Source organism: Anolis carolinensis, chromosome 3 (genome assembly GCF_035594765.1).
Source record: "Anolis carolinensis isolate JA03-04 chromosome 3, rAnoCar3.1.pri, whole genome shotgun sequence".
NCBI classification, from domain to species: domain Eukaryota; kingdom Metazoa; phylum Chordata; class Lepidosauria; order Squamata; family Dactyloidae; genus Anolis; species Anolis carolinensis.
The window spans coordinates 279,245,145-279,271,866 of record NC_085843.1 but is presented as its reverse complement, the minus strand read 5'-3'; the positions used below and the strand labels follow the sequence as shown (position 1 = coordinate 279,271,866).

At 40.8% G+C, this 26,722-nt stretch overlaps 1 protein-coding gene across 1 annotated transcript; it reads left to right on the top strand.

Moving 5' to 3' along the window:
* Positions 1 to 1,615: 1,615 nt before the first annotated feature.
* On the top strand, positions 1,616 to 24,578 carry LOC107983914 (cytochrome P450 2J2). The gene is made up of 9 exons (XM_062976852.1): positions 1,616 to 2,331; positions 8,320 to 8,482; positions 11,825 to 11,974; positions 13,772 to 13,932; positions 16,107 to 16,283; positions 18,885 to 19,026; positions 19,132 to 19,319; positions 20,939 to 21,080; positions 22,902 to 24,578. Exons 1-9 carry the CDS (start codon positions 2,161 to 2,163, stop codon positions 23,090 to 23,092), a joined length of 1,485 nt encoding a protein of 494 aa, XP_062832922.1. The 5' UTR covers positions 1,616 to 2,160; the 3' UTR covers positions 23,093 to 24,578.
* Positions 24,579 to 26,722: the final 2,144 nt, after the last annotated feature.

Genomic DNA, 26,722 nt, shown 5'->3' with positions numbered 1-26,722 from the left:
GGTATTTGGGTGTGGCTTTCAACTGCATATGGTAAATGTTTTCTCCTGTACTTTGTTCATTTTTAATTCCAAAACGTAATCTACTTTCTGGATAACCCTCATATTTCAAAATCACTCCATTGGTTGCGATTTGGTTTCCAGGAAAAGTACAAAGTGTTGGTCTTGACCTTTAAAGCTCTATATGGTTTGATCTAGGTGACCTATAGGATCACCTTCTCCCATGCAATCCACACTGGGGTCCTATGGGGGCGGCTACTCCAGCCAGCCATAATCCCACTGGCAACTGTCACTTTTTCATCAGCCACCACAAGAAGACTGTGAAACAACCCACTGAAAGAGGTTACTCTTTTTACATTGCAACAAGTCGCAACAAAGAATTTCTTTATAGTGCCACAATGAGTAATGAGAACAACCTTATAAAGGTAACTTTCCAAACACTAGTCATTGTTTTATATTGCTATGCTCTTTTCAGAGCAGAGGGTTCCTCCTATGTGTTGGATGAGGTTCTGAGGTAGATGAAGATAAGCAATGACAGCAGACACTGCCGTCCTTATAGATCAATGAATACATTCTTTTTTTAAAAAGAATTTTATTAAATTTTTTATACTACATCAAAAGAGTGAGAACAACCAAGGTATAGAAAAGTAGGAAAAAGAAAGAAAGATAAAAGTCTACAATCTACAAAAATATACCCACACCCAAAAAAACAAAAAACAAAAAAAGTGACTTCTATTCCATCTTCTTGGATAATATTTTCTTATTATTCAATAATATTTTTTCTTACTAAAGAAAAAAAATAGTAAAATTGTCTCTCGTAATCTTCATTTTCTCAAATTATCCAGATAGTCCTGAAGTTCATCCCAATTTGTTCTTTTCATTATCTTGCCTGTATTTTTCTTCAACAAAAAAGTCAGTTCGTCCATATCCTCTCCACCCACTCCTCAATTGGTGGGGCTGATCCTATCTATTAGGATTTACAGATTTAGACTTACAATTGACTGAACAAGAAGATAAAATTTTCACTTATATTATGACCACCGCTAGAATTGTTTTCGCTAGAGAATGGAGCAATGAATACATTCTTGACTTTAGTCTGAAGACGTTCAAGGTGCCGAACCTATTCTGGAGATAGATCTTTTAAAAGGTGGACAACACCTGGAGCAGATCTACTGCCCCACAGACATGGAAGCCACTATCCACCACTGTTTCTAGGATTGGGTTGCTGTGAGTTTTCTGGGCTGTATGGCCATGTTCCAGAAGCATTCTCTCCTGACGTTTTGCCCACATCTATGGCAGGCATCCTCAGAGGTTGTGAGGTCTGTTGGAAACTAGGCAAGTGGGGTTTATATATCTGTGGAATGTCCAGGGTGGGAGAAAGAAATCTTGTCTGTTTGAGGCATTGAATAGCCTTGCAACTTCAAAGCCTGGCTGCATCCTGCCTGGGGAAATCTTTTGTTGGGAAGTGTTAGCTGGCCCTGATTGTTTCCTGTCTGAAATTCCTCTGTCTTCTGAGTGTTGTTCTTTATTTACTGTCCTAATTTTAGAGTTTTTTAAAAATACTGGTAGCCAGCTTTTGTTTTCTGGAATTGTCTGGAATTCCTCTGTCTTCTGAGTGTTGTCCTAATTTTAGAGTTTTTCTAAATACTGGTAGCCAGATTTTGTTCATTTTCATGGTTTCCTGCTTTCTGCTGAAATTGTCCACATGCTTGTGGATTTCAATGTCTTCTTTATGTAGTCTGACATAGCTGTTTCTAGGATTCTAGGATTTCGAGAATGGTGTTTTGGCAAAGGGACGACATACCTTCTTTCTCTCCCGTATACAATGTTGTTTGTGGGTTTGCTTGATGAAGTTGTATTTCCATCAGCAATTCACTTTAACTCTATCAGAAATAACCATCTCAGAACTGGTGCTAATTTTCTTGTGCAAGTTGGGACAAATTCCTCCACTAACTGAATAATACGGTGAAAGAAATCTGACAGCTTTGCATCTTAATTTGCAATGTGTGAAAGGCACTTCAGTTGGAAAGCATCCAATGAGTGGTAACCTCCCTGCAGAAGACACAGCAAAAGAGAGCGAGGAAGCTATTGGGAAATGGTATTCCACAAGCCCAGGTGAACTTGACAGGTGCAGAGAGAGAAGAAGGAGAAGAGCACAGAAGAATGGCAGGGATCTGGGGAGTTTTGCTTATTCTGCTGCTGGTTTTTCTGATTCGACACTACCTCAAACAGCTCCGTTCACACAGAAGCTACCCTCCAGGACCCTTCCCACTTCCGATCATTGGAGGACTGTGGAGGACGGGCATCAGGCTTTCTCCAGACCTTCTCATCAAGGTACCGTCCCACTATCTCATAAAGAAGTAGCTAACTTTGAGGAGGGAACTATGAACCTTATTCTTTCTGTGGTCAGTTTGGTTAAACATTTCAATATACCGTGAAAAATAGGTGAAACAGTTTAAGAAATTGCTTTGTACATATGTTCTGTCGTATGCTTGATCATTTGTGGGCAAAACACCTGCTGATTGCATAGATATTGGCCACAAAAATGAATGAATCCATTGTGAGTCAAAACAGACGTAAATCCCATTGACTCAAAAGGACTTCTCTATTTAGAATTGCAATAAGATTCAGGCAAATCTGAACCAACTGTATAGTAAATTGGATTGGACACACAATGTATAAACTACTAAACATTTAATTTCTCAGTATTCCCTCCATATGTAAATGATCCTGTTCTAGTTCTTCTTGCACCTTTCACAACAATCCTTTGGTCTGTTATAATGACAAAATGATTGCTTACATGCCAAGCTTTTTTTTTTTTAGAGTTGCAATTCTTCGGTTATTTCATTTTCACATGTAAGAACAAACAATTTCAATATTTCCATTTTGCAAGACTTTTCAATGTATTTCTCACTCTTTTTTTCCTGAGTTTTGCTATTTAATTTTATTTATTTATTTTGCATTACAACCTGCTTATTTCCTTTACTATTGCCTTGGGTCTGGAGTCCATGGTTCCTTTATCTAGGAATAAATCCATAATCCTGAAAGCAGGGCCGGCCGGAGATATTTTTCGATGTAAAGCGGGGGTGCTGAAAAGCGCCCCCGCCACCGGCGCCCTGGCCCCGCCCAGCGTGCCCTGGCCCCGCCTCCCACGCTGCGTGGGAGGCGGGGCCAGGGCGAATAGTGAGGGGGCGGGGCCAGAGTTGGCCCCGCCCCCGTGCCCTGGCCCCGCCTCCCACGCAGCGTGGGAGGCGGGGCCAGGGCACGCTGGGCGGGGGGGCGGGGCCAGAGTTGGCCCCGCCTCCCACGCTACCCCCGCTCGCCCGTCTGGCCTTTTGTAGCAGGCCAGACTTCAGCGGAGGTTCCTCCAGGCCGCAATCGCGGCCTGGAGAAACCTCCGCTGAGTCTGGCCTGCTACAAAAGGCCAGACGGGCGAGCGGGGGTAGCGTGGGAGGCGGGGCCAGCTCTGACGCCGCTCCCCCCCCCCAGCGTGCCTTGGCCCCGCCTCCCACGCTGCGTGGGAGGCAGGGCCAAGGCACGCTGGGCGGGGGGGGGAGCGGCGTCAGAGCTGGCCCCGCCTCCCACGCTACTCCCGCTCGCCCGTCTGGCCTTTTCTAGCAGGCCAGACGGGCCAGGGCGCACTGGGCGGGAGGCGGGGCACCGTCAGGGCGGTGCCCCGCCTCCCGCCCAGCCTGACGGCGCCCCCCCGGGCCTGCGCCCGAGGCGGCGGCGTCAGGTGCCTCATTAGTGGGGCCGGCCCTGCCTGAAAGTGTAGACTATTGGAGACTCTTTTATTTTAAAACATTTTCTTGCAACACAGCACTAGAGGGTTATTGGCATAAAAAGGTTAAGGTTTCCCCCTGACATTAAGTCTAGTCGTGCCCAACTCTGAGGGTTGGTGCTCATCTCCATTTCTAAATGAAAGAGCCGGCATTGTCCATAGACGCCTCCAAGGTCATAAGAATATCAATGCAGTATTAGACAGAAACCTGTCCTACTCCATCAAGATACAATGCACTGTAGTACCATTCCTTATGAACCGAAAAGCCAGTTTAATTTGTCAATATGATATTTGTCCACTCATTTTAGAAAATAAATATTTGATACTAGCTGAGAATCTGCATTTTCTGTAATGGTGGAAGACTCAAGAGGGGTTGGGCATCCCTTACCCAGAAATAAGAAAGGCTCCAAAATCCAAGATTGTCTAAAGGGTTGGCTGAGATTGTGACACTTTTGCTTTGTAATGGTTCAGTAAGCACAATCCTTGCTTCAGGCACTAAATGATTAAAAATCTTGAATACAACTACATTTGAGTTATGAGCATAAGATGGATATGATGTATAAATTAATTTTGTGATTAGACTTGGGTCCTATCTTCAAGATAGCCACTACTATGTATAGGCAAATACGGGTAGTCTAAAATCAATAAAATAAAAGAATATTGGAAATCTAAAACAGGTCTAGTCTCATATTCAACCTGTCTTCTTTTTACCCAGCAAGTAGTGTTCAATGTTCATATATTTTTATGGTTTCTCCATATCACATATTCAATAAGAAAGAGCCCCGGTGACGAAGTGTGTTAAAGCGCTGAGCTGCTGAACTTGCAGACCGAAAGGTCCCAGATTCAAATCCCGGGAGCGGAGTGAGCGCCCACTGTTAGCTCCAGCTTCTGCCAACCTAGCAGTTCAAAAACATGCCAATGTGAGTAGATCAATAGGTACCGCTCCGGCAGGAAGGTAACGGCGCTCCATGCAGTCATGCCGGCCACATGACCTTGGAGGTGTCTACGGACAACGCCGGCTCTTCGGCTTAGAAATGGAGATGAACACCAACCCCCAGAGTCAGTCACGACTGGACTTAACGTCAGGGGAAACCTTTACCTTTACCTTATTCAATAAGAATTTAACTTTACATAGGGTTTTTTTTTTTTTACAAAATCAGTTATCAAAGGCTTTCATGGCCAGAATCACTGGATTGCTGTGAGTTTCCCCGGCCATATGGCCATGTTCCAAAAGTATTCCCTCCCAACATTTTGCCCACATCTATGGCAGGCATCCTCAGAGGTTGTGAGGTCTGTTGGAAACTAAGCAAGTGGGGTTTATATATCTGTGGAATAATATTCATTCTCCTGATGTTTCGCTCACATCTATGGTAGGCATCCTCAGAGGTTGTGAGGTCTGTTAAAAACAAGAACAGCTAACACTTCCCAACAAAGGATTCCCCCAGGCAGGAAGCAGGCAAGCTTTGAAGCTGCAAGGCTTTTCAATGCTAACCAAGGTGGCCAGTTGCAACATTCACACTTGCCTCAAACAAACAAGAATTCTTTCTCCCATCCTGGACATTTCACAGATATATAAACTCCACTTGCCTAGTTTCCAACAGACCTCACAACTTCTGAGGATTCCTGTCATAGATGTGGACAAAATGTCAGGAGAGAATGCTTCTGGAACATGGCCATACAGCGCGGAAAACACACACCAACCTATTATCAGTTCTTTTAGAAATGAACAAAGGGAGCTAAATGGCTTGTTCCTTTACTTTCCTCCATGAAATCTATATCTTTAATATCTGCCTATAAAAACTTGAATCAGAACAATATAATGAGGCAATTGGTCAAGTGATACTATAAGGATAAGAGATGTCTTTAATGGCACCAAGATAAAATCTCCAAATTATCTAAATGCTCTTTTAAATCATGACTGTGATCTGCTCTGGTTTGCATTAGTAAATGAGAGGTATAGCTAGAGTTCAGCGGAGATTACATTGCTCTTCTGTAACTCTTATAGAAATTTGAGATAATTGGTATGCCCCCCAAATCTTATTACAAAGAATTTGTAATAACCTGCTAGAAGACAGACAGGGATTTACAAGAACAACTGCAATGCTGTGGGAATCAGATCTGAATAATCCAATCACAACCGATGTCTGGGAAGGCATGTGGACACACCTTCCTTTCAAATGTATTTCTCCATTGGTGAAATAAGAGTTTGGTCAAATCATATTGTCCTTCTAAAAGCTTTATTTTTTGTAAAGGAACTTCCTGTTTGTGTTGAATAGATGGAGGGAGCAGGGCACTTCATCTCTGGTTTTCCAAAGAGTTGACAATGATAAAGCAAGTGAGACGGAGACTAGAGCAATGTTGGCGGATAACTTGAAGCGAATCTGACCGAGCACAGGCTAGAGCGTATTTGAAAGCCTTCTCCATGGCAATGGAGGCAGCAAATAAATTGTTCTTAGCTGACACCATTGTACTGCAAGGAACTGTCCAGCTGAGCTGTTTTGAGTGGTTAGAAAGCTATTACATACTGATCTTCAAGGAGAAATTTCTAACCATTCAACAGCCCACTGTGAAAAATTTGCCCGGCACTTTACGGATAAAGTTGCTCAAATATGTTCCGACTAAGAGTTCCGACTAAGTGGGCCGGGCTGTGGCGCAGGCTGTTGAGCAGCCTGCTGCAATAAATCACTCTGACCATGAGGTCATGAGTTCGAGGCCAGCCCATGGCAGGGTGAGCACCCGTCAATTAAAAAAAATAAAAAATAGCCCCTGCTTATTGCTGACCTAGCAACCCGAAAGATAGTTGCATCTATCAAGTAGGAAATAAGGTACCACTTATAAAAGTGGGGAGGCAAGTTTAACTAATTTACGACTTGGAATGAGGAAGTGCCGTCAGAGTGGATGATGAAGCAGCTGCTCCCCCCTGTGGCCAGAATCGAACATCCCCTCAGGAGAAGGTTAAATTGCCTCTGCGTCTGTCTGTCTCTGTCTCTGTTTGATGTGTTCTATGTTATATGGCATTGAATGTTTGCCCTATGTGTGTATAATGTGATCCGCCCTGAGTCCCCTTCGGGGTGAGAAGAGCAGAATATAAATACTGTAAATAAATAAATAAATAAATAAATAAATAAATAAATAAGATGATAGAGTTCCAATAGATGTATTTCTGGTTCCTGCTTGTCCCGTGTTGTCTCACTCCCATTCTTAACTATAAGTCATTTGTAAGTTGGATGTTTGTAACTCAGGGACTGCCTGTATTCTAAGAAATTTATTTATTTATTATTTATTTACAGTATTTATATTCCGCCCTTCTCACCCCGAAAGGGACTCAGGGCGGATCACATTATACACATGTAAGACAAACATTCAATGCCATATAACATAGAACAGAGACAGAGACAGACGCAGAGGCAATTTAAACCTTCTCCAGTTTTCAGCTTCCAGCTTCCTGAGGGTATGCTTGATTCCGGCCACAGGGGGAGCAGATGCTTCATCATCCACTGCGACGGCAACTTCCTCATTCCAATGGCGGCTGGATGATTTTTATGGTGTCATAAATTAGCCTCCCCACATATAAGTGGTACCTAAATTTCCTACTTGATTGATGCAGCTATCTTTCGGGTTGCTTAGGTCAGCAACGAGCAGGGGCTATATTTTATTTTTAATTGTCGGGTGCTCACCCCAACACGGGTTGGCCTCGAACTCATGACCTTTTGGTCAGAGTGATTTATTTGCAGCTGGCTGCTAACCAGCCTGCGCCACAGCCCAGCCCAATATTCTACTGACTTCATCCAATCAATTCACTATTCTATAACAGTTGCATTAGCGTAGATAATGGAGGCATACAGAGATGAGCACCTTCAATGTCACACCTCTCTTCAAGTTGTACAATTGTCCAGGTTCACCGAACTGTGATCCCGTGTCTTCCAGACACTTGTATAACTATGCCTTCCAACACTTCATTTATTCTTTATTATTTTTTTGCACAATAGCACTATTCCAGCTTTTAAAAACCCAGATGAAATATATATGAAATAAATACAAAGCGACCACCTTGGGAACAGCAAGAAGGAGGAGAGAGAAAGAAAATCTCTCTTACTGCTGGCACAGATGCAGAAGGGACCCATTTCAATATAGCAATAGTGGAACAAAGCCGGATGGGGAGCTATTGATGTATTTTACCTATAAATAGTTCAAGACAGGGGGATCATAAGGGAGGTAAGGCAAACCAGTAGCAGGATACAGCATTATGTGATAAATTATCAAAAGTGACAGGCTGCTACATTGGTTTGACTGTCGTGTGTAATAACATCCTAAGTGTGAGGATATAGCATCATTAAAATGTAGGTTGAAAACCAATTAAATGAGTGGATGGGTAGATGCCTGGAACCTAAATTGGAAAGGGTGGTAGTGGGTTGAGGTAGGAGCCACACATGCTCACAAATCGTAAATCTGAGGAAGATTGATGTTTGCATGTTAATTTGAAACAATCCATTTGATATGAATGTGATCCACCTCCCCCTCTGTTTTGTTCCATGTGGCAGCTGGCTAAGCAATATGGAAACATTTACACCATATGGGTAGGCTCTTACCCTGTGGTGGTCTTGTCTGGATTCCAAACAGTGAAAGAAGGGCTGGTCACCCATTCGGAAGGTTTTTCTGGGCGACCAGTGACCCCTCTACTCAAAGAAACGTTTAAAGCAAAAGGTAAGTGATTATGAAAAGTGAGGTGTTTTAGTGGCCTTTCTCCAGTGAAACAATAGACAAAATGAAACAAAAGCAAAAAGATGGAGATTCTGGAATGTGTTTAGTAGTGTTTTGCCTCTGGAGTGCAATTGCTAACTATGGTGAAGCTTCTATATTAAAGCTGCATAGCATAAAAGTGTACATGTGGGCCTATCTATATATATAAAAGAGTGATGGCATCAGGGCAGTGGACAAAGCAACAAAACTACAGGCCCCCCAACCTTGAAATTTGACAACACAACCCATCACACATGCCTCAGGGTTGATACAACAAAAAGAAAAGAAAAATAAAGTCCTAATTAGAGGGAGAGCAATAATTGTTTTTATCCAATTGCTGCCAGTTTAGAGGGCTAATCTCTGCCCACTTCGTTGCCTAGCAACCAAGGGACAGCCAGGTTTCAGTTAGGGGACAGGCAAATTTAGGCCTCACTTAGGCTTCTTCCACAGATTATCTAATTTGCACTGGATTATAAGGCAGTGTAGACTCAAGGCCCTTCCACACAGCTATATAACCCATTTAGAATCTTATATTATCTGCTTTGCACTGGATTATCTTGACTCCACACTACCATATAATCCACTTCAATGGGCATTTTATACAGCTGTGAAGAAGGGGCCTCATATAATCCAGTTCTGAGCAGATAATATAAGATTATCAATATACAGTAGAGTCTCACTTATCCAACATAAACAGGCCAGCAGGATAAGTAAATATATTGGATAATAAGAAGGGATTCAGGAAAAGCTGATTAAACATCAAATTAGGTAATCATATTATACAACAAATTTGACAGAAAAGGTAGTTCCACGCGCAGTAATGCTATGTAGTAATTACAGTAGTCTCACTTATCCAACACTCGCTTATCCAACGTTCTGGATTATCCAACGCATTTTTGTAGTCAATGTTTTCAATATATCGTGATATTTTGGTGCTAAATTAATAAATACTGTAATTACTACATAGCATTACTGTGTATTGAACTACTTTTTCTGCCAAATTTGTTGTCTAACATGATGTTTTGGTGTTTCATTTGTAAAATCATAACCTAATTTGATATTTAATAGGCTTTTCCTTAACGCCTCCTTATTATCCAAATATATTCGCTTATCCAACATTATGTTGGATAAGTAAGACTTTACTGTACTGTATTTACAAATTTACCAGTAAAATATCACAATGAATTTAAAACACTGACTACAAAAACATTGATTATGAAAAGGCAGACTGCGTTGGATAATCCAGAACATTGTATAAGCGAATGTTGGATAAGTGAGATTCTACTTTGATATGAAATAATTTCTAGGATAGAATAATGCAGAACAATATAATCTCTAAAACCAGGACAGTAATAAAGAAATAAAGAAAGTAAATAAAGCAAGGAAATTGGAAATTCCACAAAGGAAACAATCAGGGCCAGCTAACACCTCCCAAGAAAGGATTCTTCCAGAAAGGAAGCTGAGAAGGCAGTGAAGCACTATGTATTACCAAAGTCATTATTATTACTATCATTACTATCATTACTATTATTATTATTATTATTATTATTATTATTATTATTATTATTGTGTTGCGGTCAACCGTGAAAATGAATACAATCTGGCTCCAAGTATTCAAAAACACTAAAATCAGAATATATAAAAATTTATGTGGTATAATAAATCAGAACAATACAATCTCTAAAATCAGAACACTAAATAAAGAACAACACTCTGAAAACGGGAATTCCACACAGGAAACAATCAGGGCCAGCTAACACCTCCCAACAAAGTATTCTCATCATCAAAGTCTGGCCAATCCTCTGTTTTCTCAGGGCCACAGACAGTAGAAGCACATAAAATATTGCAAACAACACCACTCTGAAAACAAGGCAATTCCAGACAGGAAAGAATCAGGGCCAGCTAACACCTCCCAACAAAAAAATCACTCAGGGAGGAAACAGCTAGGCTTTAAATCTGCAAGGCCATTACATCCTAATCATTTTTCCTAATTGCAGCATTCATACTTGCCTCCAACAGACAAAAAAACAAAAACAAAAAAAACAATCAAAAATATTGTATATTCACAACCTTTAGGAAATAATATCCCCTGATGGCGCAGCGTGTTAAAGCGCTGAGCTGCTGAACTTCTGGACCGAAAGGCCGCAGGTTTGAATTGGGGGAGCGGAGAGAGCCCCCACTGTTAGCCCCAGCTTCTGCCAACCCAGAAGTTCAAAAACATGTAAATGTGAGTGCATCAATAGGTACTGCTCTGGCGGGAAGGTAACGCCGCTCCATGCAGTCATCCCACATGAGCTTGGAGGAGTCTACGGACAACGCCGGCTCTTTGGCTTAGAAATGGAGATGAGCACCAACCCCCAGAATCAGACATGACTGGACTTAACGTCAGGGGAAAACCTTTACCCTTTACCATAACTACCACCAATTCCTCAATACTTTATTTCCCATACCACCATACTTCGCCACAGCAACGCGTGGCCGGGCACAGCTAGTGTATTAATATGACCCTTGAGTTCAATGGTGATGTAACTGAAGCAAGACACCCAACATGAAACCAAATGCGTAACCCAATGAGTATGTGCATTTATGCCTGTGAAGTGCACCTCACGGCCCAATGTCCACCAGCAATAAGCATTTGCATGTAACAAAGGCACAGCATAAGCAAGTATCCTTCTACATCCTATGGTATTAATGCACCATGAAACACTTCTTCCAAGAGATGGTGCTTATAAATTATGTCAGGAATTTCTTAAATCATCTCAAACATGTCTTCCATTCACCCCAGTTTAAGGCTCTTCCCATGATGTTGTAGCACCTTAATCTTCCTTCTTGTTTACAAGTTCCACTCAGTGCACTTTGCCCAGCTCATTTTATGTTTTTATTGCTGTGTTTTTCATGTGTTTTATAATGATCGTGATTTTTAATGCCTTTTAAATTTACTTGTGTGTTTTTGTAAAACCGTATACTGTATGCTGGTTTTATATCAGTAAGCTGCCCTGAGTCCCTCTGGGGAGATGGTGGCAGGTACAAAAATAAAATTATTATTATTATTATTCCATTGGCACACAACTGGAGATGGTCAACATGCTGCAGTATCAGGAAAATGTATTACATGAATACTTCTGTGCTAAAAGGTTGGAGAAATTTATGGATTCTTAGGCAATTTGCTTTTTTAAGTGTACAGTCCAATATCAAAAACAGCCCAATATAAAAAATAACATATTATAGAAATAGGGCTGCTCCTATTCACACAGATATGAGCTGCACTATGTGTGCATGTACTCATTTCCTTCTTGATGTCCTCAGGTATTGTACTTTCCAATGGACACACCTGGAAGCAGCAGAGGCGGTTTGGTGCTGTTACTATGCGGAATCTGGGACTGGGGAAGAAAGGCATGGAGCATCAAATTGAAGAGGAGGCCCAGCAGCTGGTGGAGATATTTGCACATGCAAAAGGTTTGTGATATTTACTAACAACGTCTGGTACTTGTTCCAAGTCGTTCCTCTTGAAAACTGATTCACTTATATGTGGATAGGTGGTGGAACAGCAATGCACTCTTTCACACTATCACTACATTTGCACTTCAACGGGGTTAGCTCCCATGTTTGCTTTTGTTGGGGGAAATGGAGAAAAAGAAACATTTTTAATGTTATACCCATGCAAAATCTGGATCCTAGGATTGCCTTAAGATTTGAGTCTTGGCACTGAAGAATCGGGCAAAAGCAAAGATTTTTTACTTGCAATGGTACCCCGTCCTGCACAGATTGAAATCTATGCTAGGCAAAGTCAAATTGATATTAAAACCCATAACAATTGTATACCTTCCTTTGCTCTAAACCAGGGGTCCTCAAACTTTTAAAGCAGAGGGCTGGTCCACAACCCTTCAGACTGTGGAGGGGCCAAATTATCATTTGAAGAAAAAAACAAAACAAATTCTTATACTCACTGCACATGTCTTATTTGTAGTACAAAACAGCAACAATGAAAGAACAATACAATATTTAAAAATTAAAACGACTGTAACCATCATAAACCTATCAGGATTTCAATGGGAAGTATGGGCCTGCTTCTGGCCAATGAGATAGTCAAGTGAATTGTTGTTGTGTGCCTTCAAGTCATTTTAGACTTTGGCCAAGCCTAGGTCTAAAATTATTCATTTATTCATTTACTACATTTATTTATTACATTTATATCCCGCCCTTCTCACCCCAAAGGGGACTCAGAGAAGCTATAAGTACATACAATATATTATATTATTAGCATAGCAAAATATTAGCATTATATATTACTATATTGAACGATACCACTATACTGTAATATTATATGTAATATATATCATATAATTAATATTATTATATGGTATTATTAGTGTTATATTGTATAACATTATAACATTATTATCAATATTATATGTATATACAATATATTATATCATTAAAAATGATATAAAATATTATATTATAAAACTGAGGGCGGGGGCCAGGTAAATGACCTTGGAGGGCCACATCCGGCCCCCGGGCCTTAGTTTGGGGACCGTTGCTCTAAATCATCCCATGGAGATATCAGCAACTTTCAGTATACCTCACAACCTCTGAGGATGCCTGCCATAGATGTGGACAAAATGTCAGGAGATAATGCTTCTGGAACATGGCCATATAGCCCGGAAAACACACAGCAACCCAGTGATTCTGGCCATGAAAGCCTTCGACAACACTTTCAAAATTCTGTGTTTCGAATAAATTTAACCATTTGGACAAATGCATGCAACACTTGTTTGTGCACATTCTGCAAAAATCATATAATAATTGTCTAAGCCAGTGATTCCCAAACTTTTTTCCTATGAAACCCTAACTTTATCCCTGATTTTTAAACTATGGCCCCTTCTATACTGTCATATAATCCAGATTATCAAAGCACATGATCTGTATTGGCTTTAAACTGGATTATATGAGTCTACACTGCCATATAATCCAGTTCAAAGTAGATGATCTAGATTTCATATGGCAGTGTAGAAGGGGCCTAAGTGTTGTGAACCCACAAAGTTCTTCCATCTGCTACAATGCTTTCATGCCCAAAATTGTATGTACAATCTCTGTACATTTTGGAATACAATACTATAATCTTTTAGTCTTACTTGTATAGTATAAACTTAAAATCCAACAAAAGCTCCGCCATGAAATCTAACTCTCTGCAAAATAATATAAAGAACAGAAGACTATTAATATGTAAATCTTTCATTACTTCACTTGCAGGGCAGCCGCTTGATCCTTTACTTCCCATCACTAATGCTGTCTCCAGTTTGATATGCGTTTTATCTTTTGGGTATCGATTTTTGCTTGAAGATGAAGAGTTTCAGAAAATGATGGAAGCTGCTGATTTCCTCTTAAAATTTGGAGGCAGCTTTACTCATGGCGTGAGTTCTCTTTGCTTCCTCCCTGCTGGCTCAGGCATAGACTCCAACCTTAAGAGAAGAGTGTTAATCAATGATGCCAAAATTAATTTGGACCATTTATTGAGAAGAGAATTCTGAAATTTGCAGCTTTTTTCATAAATTGACCAGAAAGAACATGAGGTCACATGCATTCAGATGTAGAAGAAAGGGAAACGAGTTGATTAACTTCATGCAGGCAGAGTTATATGTACCTGGAAAGTTTGAATTTGAATTCCTATGCATTCAAACACATTTCTGATGTCGAACTTGCTTTTCTGACAGTCTGCTTGCTGTAACAGGTATATGGCAGGCTGAAAGAACAAGAGTTGTTCCAGGTTGGTCTAAAGCAATGATTCTCAACCTGTGGTTCTCCAGATGTTTTGGTCTTCAACTCCCAGAAATCCTAACAGCTGGTAAAATGGCTGGGATTTTTGGGAGTTGTAGGCCAAAACACCCGGGGATCCATAGGTTGAGAACCACTGGTCGAAAGAGTGATTTCTTGCAAAAATTACTCCATGGGTTTTGTTGATTGTTCCATTGGTTCAAGAGAGAGTGAAAGGACCAAAATATACATTTTGTTACATGTTGCAGGATTAAAAAAAGAAACTCAGTTAAAGATGGGAGATAAAATATTGCAATTTTGGGATGACAGAAAATTTGTTTGGATATTTTTAAAAACCCAACAACTTGCAACAACAAATATTACAACTTCCTGATGCGCCATCATCGTAGACCTGGGAATAAGGACTTTTAATCATATATCCACACTGAAAAGTTATAGCAGTATGAGCTCAATTTAACTGCCATGTTTCCACAGTACAGATTATAAGTTTCACGCTGTATCTTGGTCTGCAGGACCACAGAATTCTAACTTTGTTACTAAACTACAATTCCCAAGATTCCACAGGGTGAGAGCTGAAATGGAATTGTAGTGCTATAGCTGTGGAGTGTGGATCCATTCCTAGCCTGGCATGGAAGGTTGGGAACTTTGTCCAGTCCACTTCTTACAAGGACTACTAACAATTGTTTGTTTCTTTATATAGAGAACTAGCTGTGCCCGGCCACGCGTTGCTGTGGCAAAGTGGTGGTGGTATTGGTTAAAAATTGTGTAATTTTTATTTGACGTTACAGTAGAGTCTCACTTATCCAAGCCTCGCTTATCCAAGCCTCTGGATTATCCAAGCCATTTTTGTAGTCAATGTTTTCAATATATCGTGATATTTTGGTGCTAAATTCGTAAATACAGTAATTACAACATAACATTACTGCATATTGAACTACTTTTTCTGTCAAATTTGTTGTATAACATGATGTTTTGGTGCTTAATTTGTAAAATCATAAGCTAATTTGATGTTTAATAGGCTTTTCCTTAATCCCTCCTTATTATCCAAGATATTCACTTATCCAAGCTTCTGCCGGCCCGTTTAGCTTGGATAAGTGAGACTCTACTGTATTTGTATTTTTTAAAATAAATTTTATTGTAAGTTATCTTTTTATTATATTTTATTATTTTTTGTATTATTTTTAGTTATTTTCTGTTATAGTATTTTATTGTGTTAATTTTTTAGTGTTTTTAATTATTTTTCAGTGTTTTTAATTATTTTTTATTAGGTTGCTAGGAGACCAAGTTGGAGGAGCTTAGACTTCTAACTGGCAGCAATTGGATAAAAGCAATTATTCCTCTCTCTCTAATTAGGACTTTATTTTTCTTTTCTTTTTGTTGTATCAACCTAGAGCCGTGGATGATGGGTTGTGTTGTCAAATTTCGAGGTTGGGGGGTCTGTAGTTTTGTTGTTTTGTGGGTCGCCGTGATGCCATCACTCTTTTATATATATAGATGGGGAGATTTCTTCATGTTTCAAGTGTGATAGAATACAGAATTTATAAACACCCATCTCCAAAGTTTATCTGATAGAGCAGGCATGGGCAAACTTTGGCCCTCCTGGTGTTTTGGACTGCAACTCCCACAATTCCTAACAGCCGGTAGGCTGTTAGGAATTGTGGGAGTTGCAGTCCAAAACACCTGGAGGGCCAAAGTTTGCCCATGCCTGTGATAGAACTTATGCCAAACCGATTGGCATTATTTGTGAGAAAAATGAATGCAAATCAAATAATGATAATACATGGAAGTTTTTTCTCTTTTCTACTCCCTGTAGCTCACTGAAATATTTCCATGGCTGATGAAAAAACTCCCAGGGCCTCAACATAAGGCACAAAACTCTGCAAAGCTGGTGCTTTCGTTTACAAAGAAAGAGATCAAGAAGCATAAGGAGCAACAGTCCCTCCACGAGCCTCGGGATTTCATCGATTATTATCTACTCCAAATAGAGAAAGTGAGCCTCCAGCATCATCTCAAGATGTTTTCCTATCTTGTGCCCAAATAGCATGCAGCTCACACTGAAGTCGGCATAATAATCACTCTTGATTCAGATCATAGGATTATAGAAATGGAAGAGACCCAAGGGCCAACCAGTCCAACCCCCTGCCATGCAGAAAAACACATTCAAAGCATTCCTGACAGAGGGCCATCCAGGCTTTGCTTAAAAACCTCTAACACACTATAAGGCATCATATCCCACTGCTGAACAGCTCTTACCATAAGGGCTTTTCCCCTTAATGTTTAGGTGGAATCTTATTTCCTGCCATTTGAAACCAGGACTCAGAGCAGAAAATAAGATTGCCTCCTCCTCAATGTGACATCCTTTCATATTTAAACATAGTTATTCCATCCCCTTTCAACCTTACTTTTTCCAAACCAAACCTAGCTTGTTGTAGAGCTTGGCTTCTAGACTTTTGATCATTTTGGTCACCCTTCTTTGGACACCTTCTATATTATCAATATCCTTCTTGAAACAGACACAGTCTTATTTCAGAGGAGGCCTGACCAAAGCAAAACAGAGTGGGACTATGACTTACCTCGATCTAGACACTATATTCCTATTGATGCAGCCTAGAATCACATTGGCTTTTTTGGTTGCTGCATAACACTGTTGACTCATGTTCAGCTTGTGGTCCACTAAGACTCATAGATCCCTTTCCCATGAACTGTTCTCAGGCCAGGTGTCACCTATCTTATATTTGTGCTTTTCATTTTATTGCCAAAGTATAGGCAGTAAAGGCAGCCTCCTGTTGTACATGTTTTGGTTACATCTTGCACTGCAGATTCTGCCTTGATCAGTAGACTGGGTGGACATCTAGTTTAGAAAAAGGTCAATTAAGTTAATGTTTTTTCTTCTCTGGGGTTCTAACTTACAGTAATCCCTAACTTAATTTCATTTAGTTCCTATCACTGATCTTGGAGCACTTGGAAGATGGGTGCAAATTTCCAGTGGTTAATGTGAGGGGTGGAAAAAAATTTCCATCATTCATTTCAAGAGCAAAAATTGCGCTTCCTGACACACTGGAAACCTGGTTGGAAAAAATACCACACAGGCTGGAGTTTGGCACAGCTTTTGCCTCACATGTGCACATCAAGGAATATTTCAGAAAATTATTCTGCTCAGAAATATTTTTGGTTTCATGAAAGTTATAAAACGTTATACAAATCCCCACACCTGGTGCCAAAAAGACTCTGGAGTGGTGTGTGTTTACCTTCAAGTTTTTCAAGTCTTTTCTTACTTTTAGCAATCTTGGGGCAAACCTATCGCTGGGGTTTCTTGCCATTATTCAGAAAGGATTGACTTGAAAGCCTGCAGCAACACTTATTATATATCGTATAGGTAAAGGTTTCCCCTGACGTTAAGTCCAGTCATGTCTGACTCTGGGGGTTGGTGCTCATCTCAATTTCTAAGCTGAAGAGCCGGCGTTGTCCGTAGACACCTCCAGGTCATGTGGCTGGCATGACTGCATGGAGCGCCGTTACCTTTCCGCTGGAGCAGTACCTATTGATCTACTCACATTGGCATGTTTTCGAACTGCTAGGTTGGCAAGAGCTGGAGCTAACAGCGGCTGCTCACGCCACTCCCGGGGTTTGAACCTGGGACCTTTCAGTCTCCAGCTCAGCGCTTTAACTCACTTCGCCACTGGGGCTCCTTAGTAGCCTACAATTAAAATCAATTAAACAATTTGGAATTTCAAACAAAAAGGATGTTCAATTGCAATCTGGAGCAGGGCTGTGGCACATGCTGGTGAACAGCCAGCTGCAATAAATCACTCTGACCATGAGGTCATGAGTTCGAGGCCAGCCTGTGGCAGGATGAGCACCCATCAATTAAAAAAAATAGCCCCTGCTCATTGCTGACCTAGCAACCCGAAAGATAGTTGCATCTATCAAGTAGGAAATAAGGTACCACTTATAAAAAGTGGGGAGGCAAATTTAACTAATTTACGACATTGGAATGAGGAAGTGCGGTCAGAGTGGATGATGAAGCAGCTGCTCCCCCCTGTGGCCAGAATCGAACATCCCCTCAGGAGAAGGTTAAATTGCCTCTGCGTCTGTCTGTCTCTATCTCAGTTCTATGTGTATATGGGCATTGAATGTTTGCCCTATATGTATATAATGTGATCTGCCCTGAGTCCCCTTCGGGGTGAGAAGGGCGGAATATAAATACCATAAATAAATAAATCTGAAAAGGGGCTTAAAAACCACATGCATTTTGGAATAAGCCAATTAGTTCCCAAAGATATTAATTAAAAAAAGCAATGTTCTTACTTGAAACCAGAATGAAACCAGGATTGGCACCATTTGGGTCTCCAAGGAGAAGACATTCCACATTTAGAGGGCCACGGCTGAAAATGCTCTCTTCCATGTCTTCCCAAGGCCTCAATTCTTAAGCAGCCTTAAAGTTCTCTTTCCCCTCTGATAACTATCATAGATTACGATCTCAACACGTGGTTATCTGCATTTGATATCCCTCCTCAAAAACAATCAATAAGCTTTGAAGTACAGTGTGCAATTGGTTTTACACAATATTTCTTGCTTTATTTTTTAACAGAGCAAAGATGACCCCAACTCTACCTATGACGATGCAAACCTAGCAGAATGTATTCTGGACCTCTTCATAGCCGGCACTGAGACGACTGCCACTGCTTTGCAATGGGCTCTGCTCCTCATGGTGGTTTATCCAGACATCCAAGGTGAGGACTTAGACGTGACGTAGGCATGAGATATAGGATAACCTGTGCAGTTTAGATAAGACTTTACAATTCAAGAAAAAATGTCCTTTCTCCTATTTTCCCCAGAAAAAGTATACAAGGAGATGGTCAGTGTTTTTGGTTCTTCCCACTCAATCTGCTACCAAGATCGGCACAAACTGCCCTTCACCAATGCTGTGATTCATGAGGTGCTTCGTGCCAAATTTATGCTACCGGTTGGGATCCCCAGACGAAGTGCAGCCGATGTGACCATGCGAGGTTTCACTATTCCCAAGGTACAGAAGAGTGATATGGCTTCATTTTTGTATCGCAAGAACAAAGGACATCTAAGGATGACACTATAACAACTATGCATTACAAGTTTTGATAATCGAGAAGCTCATTCTCCCCCTCAAAAAACTGAAATTGAAAAAAATGTAGTCTAGCAAATATGCACAGCATCCCAACTGCCTAATGACATGGGATAAAAGTTTAAATGCCAAACACAGATTAAAATATATTTGTGTGGATGAGTTCCTTTCAGTACATGATTTAAGGATTTTATCTCTTCTCATGGGAGCGCCCAGTGGCGCAGCATGTTAAAGCACTGAGCTACTGAACTTGCAGACCAAAAGTTCACAGGTTCGAATCCAGAGAGCGGAGTGAGCACCCGTTGTTAGCTCCAGCTTCTGCCAACCTAGCAGTTTGAAAAAATGCAAATGTGAGTAAATCAATAGGTACTGCTCCAGTGGTAAGGTAACGGTGCTCCATGCAGTCATGCCAGCCACATGACCTTGGAGGTGTCTACGGACAACACCAGCTCTTCGGCTTAGAAATGGAGATGAGCACCAACCCCCAGAGTCGGACATGACTGGACTTAACGTCAGAGGAAACCTTTACCTTTGCCTATCTTGTCTCGTAAAATAATATTCTTATGCTATCAGTTCAACACACCACTGTTGTATAATCTCAGTGCCATTGGAATATTCCCAAAATAATGTTATCTTCCTTCTCCACAGTTCAACTCCACTGTTGCTCCAGGCCTAACCCTAGCTAACCTCAAAAACTATGATGGACTTTGCTGCATGTTATGTGATTTACAGTGACTGGAGGCAGGGCCGTAGCCAGAAAAAAATTTCAGGAGGGGTTTTGAAAATTTCGGGGGGGGGGGGGTTAACCCCTAGCACACACTCCTCCCCGCTACAAACCTGTCAATATCTGCTTGAGATAGTGCCTGGAGGGACTCTTAATGTTTTGTGTCTCATAGACTTAGCATGGGGATTTGGTTAACCAGTTAAAATTCATGAGTAAACCAGGTTTTTTTTATAACCTGAAAAATTTCGGGGGGGGGGGTTGAACCCCTAACCCCCCCCCCCCCTCGCTACAGGCCTGACTGGAGGCACCTAAAGCCTGGCATTTTTAAAAAAATTATTTAATTTTGTTGTGGCGTGCCTCCAAGACGTTTCCAACCTTTTGCAACCCTGAGGGTTTTTCTTTGAAAGGTTTGTTTAGAAGAAATTTGCCATTGCCTTAATATACCAATATCTTCTTCATTTCCAAAAGACTATATAGTAGAGTCAAGGAAGAGCATTGAAAGTAAAGTATAATACGTTGGCAGAGTTTTTATTGGCTCATGAAGGAGATGTTATCACTGCAAAGTTATAGGAATGCAAAGATCATTCTTGCCCCAGCCTGTTTGATGTCTCTCTGCTCTCATTGCATAAATCTTCCGCTGATAACAACACAAGGACAGTTTGTTGTTATTATTATTTTCCAACATATGTATGAGAATATATATTTTGCTTGGGAGAGACAGATTACAAGGCATAGATATTTTAGTTTGCAATACTGAGTCAAAAAACAGTACTTTTCTGGAAGTATCCTCCTGAATGATTTTTTTTTTGTTTGCTTTTAGAAAACCATGGTCATCACAGATTTGCGCTCAGTTCTTCTGGATCCCAAGCACTGGGAAACCCCTGAAGAGTTCAACCCAAGTCATTTTTTGGACAAGGATGGGAATTTTGTAGCCAGAGAAGAATTTTTGCCATTTGGCGCAGGTAAGAAAGTCAACTCCTTTGAAATGTGGAGAAGTCTACGGATGCCACGGACTGCTAGAAAGATAAATAAATCTGTCTTAGAGCAATTCATGCATGTACTCTTCCTAGAAGCCAAATTGGCAAAACTGTGGCTGTTGTATTTCGGACATTTCGCAAGAAGACAGTACTCACTAGAAAAGACAATAATGCTTGGTAAGATAAATTAAACAATGGGAGGTTTGCACTGGATCTCACTCCAAATCAAACGAGCTATTATTCAGCATGTTTTGAGGAGGTGCTTCCCCAGCTGCTAAAACGCCTCTGTTTATCATGGCATATGGTTGTTCTTACATGTTTATTTTGCATGGAGGTGTGCTTTGTTTGGCACTGAAAGATAAACACATGCTTAATTTGCATCTGTCTCATTGCTGAAGCTGTCTCTCTAGGAAAACCCTGGTGTAAGTAAAAAGATGGGTTTACTCATTGCAAAGAGTGTGTGTATGTGTGCAAGGGGGATGTGAACCACATTGGGTGACCCCAAAACACTTGTCTATAAATTTGACATGTGGTTTTTAAGCAGAAATGTATTATTTAGCAGAAATATTCCTGCAATATTATATAACCACAAAAACCTTTTTTTGTAAGCCCAGCTTGCATGTAATTTATCAATATGCCAACAAGGCTAAAACACTAACTTATATTTTGACACAGCTGTCATCATTACTCAGTTAAAATTAAACGTCAGATTACACGATTTCATCTGTGCAACCTACAAGCATGCAATGTTGTTTTGTCACTGCTGGTTTTAATATACTCATGGGTCTTGTCAAATTTTCTGGTATTTTAACTATAATGTTATGTAAGGCAATTTATCTCAAAGGGTTCTGGCTCTCAGGAGGCAATCAGGCAGAAAATCCAGTCTCAGGAGAGAGTTCAAAAGCAAAGTATTTATTTTTATCATAGTTATGACAGGCGAACAGCCATACACACACAAAGGTCTGTACTTGCAAATGGCCACTGCGAAGCATGGTGCAGTAAACAAAGAATATATATCATGGCTTATCTAAACTTGACCAATTACCAATAGACTTCTTCACCTCCACAACTACTTTGGCACAGGTGGTATCAGTGACCTAACTTGTTTACTCTGAGCTTGCTTCTGTCCTTGGAACTTTCTGGAGAAAAGCACCAGCTCGAAAAGAAAGGGAGGGGCACAGGTCCTTTGTTACACGTACTACTTTGGTTCATGCAAAATGTTTACATTGTCTATATAAAAAGGCTAATATGATATATGCAGAGGCAAAGCTGTATATGCAAAAGTTTACTATTTTCTGGCTTATGGTCCCTTCAGTTATAGTATGTTTTGGTATGGGAGAAGGTCAGTGGGGGTTGATATCATGAGTTACCATACTGGGTGACACCAACCCTAGTGATGACACTGATTGCAAATGTGTGGCCTTGCCCTAAATTTAAGAAAAAATTGTATTCTTCTTAATAAGCAGTTCTATCCTTTCATCTAATTGTCTCCTAAGATTTTGTAATGATTTATGATTGAATTATTTGAAGGACTACGTACACTGGCCACATTAGAGGAGAGTCATCAGAGGCCCTGCAATGAAGCCCAAGTTTCTATCCTAAGCTGTGCACATGGTCTTCATTATTCTGTTGGCTTTACAGACTGTATTTTTAAAGGATGTTTTCTTTCTGTTCCATTTTGTGATTTGGACTGGATGGCTCTTGAATTCTTCCAGTTCTATGATTCCATGAATAACATAATTGCTGGAGAATAGGAAGGACAGGTTTTTGCTCACTTGCTGTTTTCTCACTTCCCCTCTCTTTCAGGTGCTCGAGCTTGTTTGGGGGAGCAGATGGCCAAGATGGAGCTTTTCCTTTTCTTCACCAACCTGATCAGGGTCTTCAGGCTCCAGCTGCCAGAAGGAGTGAAAGAACTGAGTAAAGAGCCTGTCATGGGCTTGACATTTCATCCTCATCCCTATAAACTCTGTGCTATTCCCCGCTCCAGTTTATCATAGAAGATATAAATATTTATATACAGTATACAACATGACCTGAGGTGGCTTTCTTGCTACTATAGATTTGTCATATATTTTCTATTTAACTGAAGGGATTCTCCAGGCTTCCAGGTGCTTCTCTGCTCTGCAAAGCGGCAAATGTGGCAAGAACGCCCTTCTTGCCAGGAGGGCGTTCGCCATTTTGCAGAGCAGAGAAGCGGCGTTTCTCTGCTCTGCAAAGCAGTGAACGTCTTCCTGGCAAGAAGGAAGGTGTTCGCCACTTTGGGGAGCAGAGAAGCAGCGTTTCTCTGCTCCCCAAAGCGGCAACCTCCTTCCTTGTGGAGGCAAGCGTGGCGGTGGAGGCAGGAGTTGCCTCAATGGTGCCCCCTGCAGGATGGCACCACAGGCAACTGCCTAGTTTGCCTCGCGGTTGAACCGCCCCTGTCTGGAGGCCAAGGTTCCAAGCCCAGCTCAGCCATGGAAATCCAATGGGTGACCTTGGGACCAATCACATACTATTCCACCTTCCTGAGACCGTAATAGCAACCCTCCTCTGAACAAATGCTATCAAGAAAACTTGATAACAGGACTTTCTCTGCAGCAGTGCTTGTTATACTTCATGTCCAAGGGAGTTAGGCTGGTCTCCTCTCTTTTCAGCTTCATTGGACAGACAAAACAGTGCTATTCCGCATTACATTCTTAGTGTTTAAAAAGTGCAGTTTTAACTGTTTCAAAACTGGGTTCCAGGATTGTTTTTAATGTATTTTTAAAATATTATCTCTCTGTTGTTTTTATTTGTCCATTGCCTTGAGAGTCCTTGTGGGCTGGGAAGTGAATCAGAAACATGTTAATAAAATAAAATAATGTCAGTCATCCAATGCACGTATCATTGCCTTCTGAAACATGGGTGGTGGGAAGGTTTTTGGTGCCGGCCCCTAACTTTTTCCCATATATGAAACTTTCTGTTTCATAAGATTAGATCATATCTCCCTTTATATATATTGTGCTGACAAGTTTACTTTTAATCAAGCAGTTGACTCTGCTGTTGCTTATTCTGCCAAAACGTCAAAACTTCAAAACTCCAAAACTTCTCTTTTCCTAAGAACAATGCCAAGGATCGGAATCCTGCTTTCCCTACAGAAGAACTGACACCCTGCAACGTAAAATGACTCCAAAATGCACTCCTTCATCTTCCCTTGAGAAAAGAAGGCCCAAAGTCACCAGACTGCTTGCAAATCTGACTCTCTCCCAAATACACCATCTCTACAGAGCTGGTGGGTGGGCTAGACTCCTGTGGTCTGCCACAATTTCTGGATCATCATAAGGTCACGTATATAGCAATATTGTACTGATGTTGTCCCAAAGTTGTAAATGAATGATAGACATCCTCCATCCTGGCTTTATCTCAGTTTCCTGGACCAGATGTTGATTCTTCTTGATTGGTGTTAGCAAACACAAGCAGGGCTGTGTTGACTTCCTTCTTAACTGTTGTAAACATTTCCTTAACTTGATGTAAACATTTCTCTTATCACTGCCACAGTCCTTATCACAGTTTATTAGGCAGGTAAACCACTTCAGTTCTCATTAGCAATTTTTAATTACAGTTTAGCAAGCAGGCAGCTAGTCATTGCAGGCCTTAATCTTAGAACTGTGTCTTCAAAATTATTAGCTCTCATTCCTTCCTGTCTTCCATACAATTCATTCATACCCACACATATTAAATCCACATTTATCAAATCTGCACATTATATTTTTGTGACAATATAACCCAGAATACCAAGACAGATAATCTACAATATCTGCTTTGATCTGGATTATCTGAGTCTACACTGCCAGATACTCCAGTTCAAAGTGGATTTTATACAGCTGTGTGAAAGGGGCCTCAGTTTGCCATTAAGATATCACTCCTTTCTTGATTTTATTGTATTTTGTTTGCCTGACCAAGATCACTGCTCCTGGGTGAAATTCCCTCCTAAGTGAGTCCCTTTGGGGAGAGAGGGTGAGTTAAAAATAAAGTTTATTATTCAGACACTTAAAAAGTGTCCAAATGAAATTTTGGGAAATGCCTGTTCTAGTGCAGTCCAATACTCCCATCTAGTGGTTTAAATGAATGATGCAAAAGCTACATGATTACAATTTATAGGTAAAGGTAAAGGTTTCGCCTGATGTAAGTCCAGTCATGTCTGACTCTGGGGGTTGGTGTTCATCTCCATTTCTAAGCCGAAGAGCCGGCGTTGTCCGTAGACACCTCCAAGGTCATGTGGCCGGCATGACTGCATGGAGCGCCGTTACCTTCCCACTGGAGTGGTACCTATTGATCTACTCACATTGACATGTTTTCGAACTGCTAGGTTGGCAGGAGCTGGAGCTAACAGCGGCCGCTCACACCGCTCCCGGGATTTGAACCTGGGACCTTTCTGTCTCCAACTCAGTGCTTTAACACACTTCGCCACCGGGGCGAAGTGCATTAAATAATAATAATTATTATTTTTAAGAAGAGAAATATGCACTGGCAGATTATGCAAAAGACAATCAAAAACCAACATTGATGCAAGTCATTGGTAGAAAACTGCTTAAAGTGCAAAAGAAAAGAGTGAATACCATAAAAATACAATGTGGAGCAGAAGAGAAAACTGGGAAAAGAAGGCTCTTCATGGACAGTTCCTGGGAAAAACAGAGCAAAACTGACAAGGAAAAAACATGGATGTGGCTCACAAAAGGAACTTTGAATAAGGAGACTGAGAGCCTGCTTCTTGCAGCCTAAGAACAAAGAATTAGAACAAATGCCATCAAAGTCAGAATTGAAAAGTCGACTACAGATTCCAAGTGTAGATTCTGCAAGAAAACAGACAAAACAATGACTCTCATCCTGAGCTGCTGCAAGAAGATCGTCCAGACAGACTACAAGGAGATGCCTAATACCATTGCTCAGATGATCCATTGGAACTCATGCCACAAAGACCATCTACCTGTGACAAAGAACTGGTGGGATCACAAGCCTGAAAACGTTACAGGAAACAAACATGTCAAACTACTCTGGGACTTCCGAATACAGACTGACAAGAGTTTTGGAGAACAATACTCCTGATCTCACGATCGTGGGGAAAAACAAAGTATGGATCATCGATATTGCAATCCCAGGTGACAGCAGGATTGACAAGAAGCAACTGGAAAAGCTGACACGATATGAGGATTTAAAGATTGAACTGCAAAGACTCTGGCACAAGACAGTCAAGGTGGTCCCAGTGGTGATCGACACTCTGGCTGCAGTGCCTAAAGATCTCAGCCAGCACTTGAAAACAATTGGTGCACTGACAAAATTACCATCTGTCAGCTACAAAAGGCCATCCTACTTGGATCTACACACATTATTCACCGATACATCACACAGTCCTAGACACTTGACAAGGGTCTGATGTGTGACCCAATACAAAAGCCAGCATAGTGATTTTGTTTGCTGAGTACTAATCTTGTAGTGTTTCAAATAATAATAATAATAATAAATGTATTACCTGCTTCTTGCTACAGCTCAAGGAGAAATACAACATTAAAACAAGAGATGAAATACTGGGTTGCTGTGAGTTTTCTACACTGTATAACCATGTTCCAGAAGCATTCTCTCTTGATATTTCACCCACATCAATGGCAGGC

Excerpts from the sequence above, each read along its gene's own strand:
- LOC107983914 (XM_062976852.1), top strand. The coding sequence starts at position 2,161 with ATGGCAGGGATCTGGGGAGTTTTGCTTATTCTGCTGCTGGTTTTTCTG. Across the intron at positions 8,483-11,824 it reads AGAAACGTTTAAAGCAAAAG|GTATTGTACTTTCCAATGGA; the intron begins GTAAGTGATTAT and ends TGATGTCCTCAG. Across the intron at positions 19,320-20,938 it reads GAGGTTTCACTATTCCCAAG|AAAACCATGGTCATCACAGA; the intron begins GTACAGAAGAGT and ends GTTTGCTTTTAG.